The 7,278-nt window shown below is 35.8% G+C and overlaps 1 protein-coding gene across 1 annotated transcript; it reads right to left on the bottom strand.

The window, feature by feature from the left end:
• Positions 1-3,790: 3,790 nt before the first annotated feature.
• LOC106941758 (perforin-1-like) lies at positions 3,791-4,946 on the bottom strand. The gene is made up of 2 exons (XM_015024874.1): positions 4,852-4,946; positions 3,791-4,424 (listed from the first exon to the last, which is right to left on the bottom strand). Exon 2 carries the CDS (start codon positions 4,409-4,411, stop codon positions 4,025-4,027), a length of 387 nt encoding a protein of 128 aa, XP_014880360.1. The 5' UTR covers positions 4,412-4,424; positions 4,852-4,946; the 3' UTR covers positions 3,791-4,024.
• Between the last annotated feature and the right edge of the window lie 2,332 nt (positions 4,947-7,278).

Raw genomic sequence — 7,278 nt, 5'->3', positions numbered from 1 at the left:
CAGTAATGATTTCTTGGTTAATGTCAAGTTGTCATAACAAAGACATTTTGAATAATGTCAACTTTGTATTAAAAGTGTCATAATTTACCCAATGACGCTTTATGACAACAGTCATAAATATTCATGAAGGCTTATTCATGTTCATGACAGGTGTTTATGACAGTGTCATGTCAGTCTTATTCAACCACCTTCAAATAAAGTGATACCCAAAGTCGCAACGAAAGATTTCTGATGCGTGCAAATAAAAGTTTATGTTTGGCAAATAACTTTTTAAGTTCACAAGACAAAAATTAGTTAATTTAAAAAAGTGTTTTAAACAAAACAATTTGTTTTTAAAAAAGAAATCATTACAATTCCAGAAGTTTTGATTAATTTTATTTTACTTAACTGAGGTTAGTTTATTTTTCCCATTGAATAATTGGGGAAAACATTTAACTACATACTCTGCGAACCAGACCCTAAACTTAAAGTCTAGGTTGAGTTTTTTCCCCTTCATTTATGACATACATTATATCTATCATGGTAATTCAGGGTGAGTTATTTTTAATTCTAAATGAATATCCTCGTTGGACTTTTATGTAAGTGCTATTCTCCTTCAAGATACATTTACTTAACGCCAGAATAAACGCGATGTACATTATGCAGCAAAGGAAATTAGAAGATCGGACATATATCCATTATGGAGATGATCGGTTTTGGACGGGCGATGTGCCTCATACACAGGGAAGAAGCTTTTCAGTTTCTAGCTTTGCTAGCAAAGTCGTTAGCTAGCAGCTAGCTAATAGCACAACAACAACAGCCTAATGTCTGTATGATAAAAATACTGAATCGATAGATCAGAACAGTTTTTCCTCACCTGGCTGTCTCCTCCCGCTCAGTAGTTCTTCAGAGAAAGGCAGACGCAGAGGCCAGTCAGTGTCTGTTGTATTTCGTTACCTCTCTGCTTAAACCGCTACTCCGTGCTGAAGCAGAAACACTTCAGTGTTTTCTGTCATCTGACAAGTAGCAAGTCTACTCCACTTTATTCATCAAAAACGTTAATATATATATATAATTCACCAAAAACTGTTCTGTAATCTGGAACGTTCGCTACGTTCAGCTCCAGTTAGCTGCCTTATCTCGCTGCGCTAGAGGCATTTGCGTCATGGGTCACGGGCAAAAGGTCAAAGGTAACAAGGTTACCGGCTTATTATGTTGTACAAAAAAGAAACGAAAAAGCAAATAATTTTAGTACATGTTTTTATGTGTCTGAAGAGGGCTTAGGAAATAATAATACCAACAAAAAAAAACAAAAAAACAATAATTAACCAAAAGGGCACTTGGGGGCAAGGAGCAAAAAGGGCAGGTGCTCAAGCACCCCCAGGTTCCCCCTCTACACGTGCCTGCAACCTATTGTATTTTTATCAGCTCTGTGGTCACAGAGGTTTGGAGAATCGGCCAACAATCCTTAAATCTTGCCGTCTAAACCAGACTTAAGACNTTTTTCAAAAACGATCTAAAACACGTCTTAATCAGTAAATAAATATTTTTTTTCCCTTTTCATATTGTTTCTGAGCTGTTCGTGCTTTGCTAGAGCAGGAGTCCAATAATACGTCGATCGTGGAAGGTTTTGAGTAGATCTCGGCATTAGTTGACAAACTGAATGCAGCCAGGACGCTGAGACCAGGAGGTCCTCCTCTGATTGGCTTAAAACGTTCGTAACTTTCTTAAAGAACAACAACAACAACAACAAAAATGTGTTCTAATTAATGGCCCAACAATAATAATAATCTCAGTGATTATTGTTTCAACAAGGTGTTGCGCAATTCTGTGAGTTTCGGTTCCATTACCAAAATAACGAGCAGAGCAGGAGTTTAAAATGAACTAATCAACCTCCGCTGTGTTCAGGGAGGATTATTAATGATCGCAAAATAAATATAGAGCCTGAAAACCTGATAACGTAACGACTGAATGTTATGTTTTTAACATAATCTCTGGTCGGTTTGAGGAGCGCAGGAGGTTGCCATAGCAACGGTGTGCTTAAACGACAGAGAGAGACAGGGAATTAAAAGGTGCGAGTGGTTTAGAGTTGATCACCTGTTCAGGTTGTTTTACCTTTGTTTACCTTTGCTGTGGCTCTTCACAACCGCTGTAGTTTCTGAACATTCGACAAACTTGGACTAATTACCTCGTTCTTCGTGATTTTTTGTCATTTACAAGAAACATCAAACACGGTAAATATGTTTCATTTAGTAACAAACAAATGGCTTCTACCCGATAATTATGTCAAATTAAATTAATTGTCTAATATAAGAAAATAGCTTGGTGCTGTCTGGCTCAGAATCTGAGAGGCTTTTCCTTTATCAAACTTTTTTTTCTTCCTTTTATTTAGTGGAAATATTGATGTTGAGATTTTCTCCAAAATAATAACCTTTTTCAACCTTTATAGCTCCACTGTTGAAAATGAGGCTCTAACGTTCACAAATGACAGTGAAATAAAATCCAGTCCAACATCAGGTTTCCTCTGGAACCTGTTGAAGGAAAAATATCCCAACTTCAGAAGATGTGCTTTTAACTTAACAAAGCTCTGTGGTTCCTCCTGTCAGTATGAGACTCAGGGTGAGGAGGCGCCATGTTAGGAAGAGAAGTGGAAGCTGCAGGATCTTCAGAAGAAACAGGTCATGATGCTGGGCTACTGATTATCCCTCTGTCTGGACACAGGATCAATAGAACCAGTATGGTTATATGCCAGACATGGAAAACCGGGATTCACTCTGTGCCATGATGTTCAGAATTTAGGTCTCATGGCATCTCATCATGACAACATTGCAGCCAGTGGGCTGAAGCAATTCAAGAGCTGCCCAGCTTTTATCACTTTGCAAAAAAATTTATCAGCACAGAAACTCCAAAGCACACAAAGAAGATATATATATATATATATATATATATATATATATATATATATTTTATTATTTTTTTTTTATTTTATTTTTTTTTTGTCATAGTACTCCCAAGAATTTAAAACTACTTTCACCCCTGCTTAGTACACTAATTTTTCACCAGGGTCGGAATGCTCCCTGAAGGACTCTGTAATAAGGACCTGTTGAAAATATTTATGATTGCAAGCAAGAAGGCGATTACTAAATGTTGGCTCCAACCTAGACCCCCTTCTCTGAAGCTTCTTGTGAATATTATAAACCTGATCCACAATATGGAAATGTTGACTTTTACAATACATCTCCAGAAGGAGAATGGAGAGAGACTTTGGGAAAAATGGTATCATTTTATAGCCAAAGGTGTGTAACAATTAATTTTTGTGATCCATGTCACCCAGACACCTGGGAGTTTTCCACTCTGTTTATTTTTTGTGACTCCATACAGTGAAATGTCTATAAACTTGTAATGGTCATCAGTGTGACTGTCTGTTTCCTGCCCTAGCCCTCATGTTTGATTGTATGTAACTTGTATGTTTAAAAACAAATAAAAATAAAGTATATTAAAAAAAAAAAAAAAGGAGATCTGCTGACTGAGAAAGTATTAATCTATACATTTTCCATGCCGACACTATTTCTAGGTTTCGGGGTTCCTGCTGCTGTCTTCCAGCAGTGGGTGACTGGCAGGATTTACACTGGAAAAGGCAACTTTTCCAGCCATTCACACACATATTAACACATAGAAAACAAGGGTAAGTTAGAATGGCCAATCAACCCTTTTAGGTGTTTTTACATAAACATGTTAACAAAATGTACTTTTTATTAATTCTATGTTTACAACAGCTTTGCACAGAATCAATTTGAATAATCAAGCAGAGTTTTGTTGCAGTAGTATTTTTATTTTTCACTGGTGGTAAAAAGGTGAAACAAGGATTAATTCTTTTGGACAACAGGACCAGAATGTATTTTCTTGCTAAAGAATCTGGTATTACATGATGAGGCATGGAATCACTGAGCCAATATCACATCATACATACCATGAGTGGGAATAATGGATGTTGAGCATGTTGTACCAGTATGTCATGTATATCTACACAAGACTACTGGCTGTGTTAACCAAGGGTGTAGGAATAGTGAAGTGTGCCGCCTTTTTTAAGAAAGCAGTCAAGTTGATGGGTTCCAGGCTGGAGCTGACGCTGGCAGACCCCCACCAGGTCATCAAAGAATAGGTCATTGTCATACACTTCAAGCATCATCTCATCATTTTCCAGAGCATGGAAGTAGTTGAACTCCTCTTCCCACCAGGGGTTGGCTGTGTCTTTACGAACAGCAGTCTTACCCAGGCTGGTTGCTCCACAGAACACCTTGACATAACCGTCAGCTGTTCCAAGCAGGTTAGAGGGAAGGTCGCTGGCCCGAAGATTGAAAAGCCTTAGCTGGGCCTGAGCCAAGCTGAGAGCACACAGGACCAGCAGCGCAACAGGAAAGTTGGAGACCATGACTTAAAAGTCGCTGTGGAAGAGAAGCAAATTCTGACTGAAGCCCATGTTCAATTTAAATTAAAAGTATACATGAGATTAATGAAAGGTACATGCCAGGAAGAGTAATTATGACCCAAAATTTTGAGGATAAGATTGAAAAAAAATCTGTTATCAGATGTCTATTGTTTTGGTTTAAACTTTGAATTAAAGATCAGCTAAACATAATACTTGTACTTTTCAGAGTATATAAGCATGCTCTTTTTATGCTGCCATTGCTTTTGTATCTACATGACTTGTAAACTAAATAAGTATAAGTGATATTCAAGGCTTATTTTCATCATCATGATCTCACTCCTACGGACTTGTGTACACATTCTCTGTTCATTTGATTTAGTCCAGAATCCAAAATAAAATTATTTTGAGAGCAAACAAAAGCTACATTAGTAGGGATGTCTTACCTTCAGGTGGAATGCCTTGTTTCTCATTTCTACATATGAAGCTCTTATATTTAAAGACCAGTGGAGCTTCAATGTGGTTGATAAAACCCCTCCCATTACACAGGCGGCTATTTTCCCAGAATTATGCAACATGACGAAAATAACAGACTGGTGGGATTTTCAGATTATTTAGCAGATGGATTAGCTTTCTACAACTCTAAAGGACATTTTGTGGGATATAGATTTGCAACAGGTGTTAACAGGTACAAGTAAAGTGCAACCTTACAAGTAAAGCCACAATGCTTTTTGTTGTAAAGTGAATAAAATCCTGCTACGCCCTCTGGTTGACATGGTGTGCCACACAGCTGCTTACCATCAGCAGCGTCTAACCAATTTTTGGTGAATATACAATGAAAGGACATAACTGTTGAAAAAAAAAAAAAACAGGTGATGGGATGCAGTAAGGAAATTACATATGCAACTATATATGTAATTACATTGTACATATGAAATGTTCAATGTAATGAACAATGTACATTCCATAGTCAAAACTCATCACCCTTCTGTCCTCAAACAAAAGAGCCCAGGTGAAAAAAGTATACTTTAAACCTAGTGTACTTTAACAATTGTAAGTATTAAGTGTATTGCCTATAATGCACTTAGTGTACCAAAATACACTTTTGATATATTAAATACAAGTATACTCTAAATGAACAAAATATGTATTTTCCCAAGTGTAAATGTACACTTGCTCAAGTGTATATTTAAAATACATGTTGTGTGTATTATAAAATATATGCTCAAAATAGAATTTTTTAAAATTCACTTAACACACTTTACAATTAAACAGAAATATTGACATTTCAATATGTTTTAATTTAAATATCAGTGTATCTTTTTAGTAAGCTTGTAGTTTAGTAAAATATTAAAACAATTTTTTTCTCAATGTCAATATTGATAAATGCACAAACACCTAGCCCATGTAAAACATTTATTAAATTGAAGCACACCAATTGCAGCTTTAATTCACATTTCCTTTTTTCATTTCTAAATCTAACACAATGTGGAAATAAAAGTACATGCAGAAAAAAATGCAAAATATTGAAACTAAGTTGTGCAACAACGTTATTAATCAGGTGGCCTCTCAAACATTATCGAATGAGATGGTAACATGTTACATTGTATGCAAAATAAATGTTATACATTAAAAGAATAATTAATTCCAAAATTAATGTAATTATACATTTTTTATATTGAAATAAAAGAATGCATAAAGCACATAATATCAAATTGTGTGGCTCTTTCACAAGAACAGAACAGATAAAATAAACTTTGTGACACTTCATAAGAAGTGTCACAAAAACACTTCTTTTTTGCACCGTTTCTTATTAATATAAAGAAACGGTGCAAACATACATAACATAAGCTACATATTTTAAGATACTTTCATTAAAGTGTGTCTTTCAAAATGTTTAAAAACCTAAATCTGTCGTAAAACAGGAGCTGAAACGACATTTTGTCTCAAAATGTATGTCATTTTGAGAGACAAAATGGCATACATTTTGTCTCTCAAGTTAACCACCACACATTTACGTTGGGGTGAGTCAGGATTCACAGCAAAGACATTGTTGGTGTGAGACACCTCATTTATAAATGTGGATGATATGTTAAGCTCGACATCTCTACAAACCTTTCCTTTGTCCTTAGCTAGCTCTTTAACTATAACACAGAAGTCATTTGTAGGAGATGCTGAAGAGTTCACATTGTCAGGTATATAAGCAATAAGGGTCATAATTCAACATATTGTTCCATCAATTAGCTGGACTACTGAATTATTTCTCTTTTTAAGGGTAGTGTTGTTATGTGAATGATAAAACACTGCTACAGATGAAACGGTCATAAAAAAGAAACCTGAATGAACTTTCACTCCTATGTATTGTTCAATAGCCATCCTATGTAACACAGATGTCCTACCTTTTAGAGGGCATCCAAAACCTCTTACATTATTTTAAAACTGCTTTGATTTATGTCTGAAGCTACAGCTACTTTGTAGTTTGTCAAATAATTTCCTTACACCATCATCAGCAGTTTCCATAGTAATATCTGCCTTTATTGAGACTTCTCCACCTAAGAAATCTTTTCACTATTTGAGTTGGCACATGTGTTGTCCCATTGAAGAACTTAAGCAATGTTCCATTAAACGATTCAAATGGAAATGTGGATATTGCCCACAGAGGTCCCCAGTTGCGCACACTTCCTGCCAAGTGCATTAAAAAATTAATATTAAAAGAAACATTGACAGCGCCATATAGTTTCTCAAAGTTAATTACAAACTTTCGTAGAGCCTTTTCTGCAACATCCACATGGCTCCCTTTGATGGCATCCTGTAGCAGAGAGTGCATTGCAAAAACTAATAAAAATAGATGATTCCAGTACTTCCTTTTCAGA

Source organism: Poecilia latipinna, unplaced genomic scaffold, assembly GCF_001443285.1.
Source record: "Poecilia latipinna isolate Pla-1442-1.1 unplaced genomic scaffold, P_latipinna-1.0 Scaffold3850, whole genome shotgun sequence".
Classification (NCBI taxonomy): domain Eukaryota; kingdom Metazoa; phylum Chordata; class Actinopteri; order Cyprinodontiformes; family Poeciliidae; genus Poecilia; species Poecilia latipinna.
This window is presented reverse-complemented; position numbering and strand designations above follow the sequence as displayed.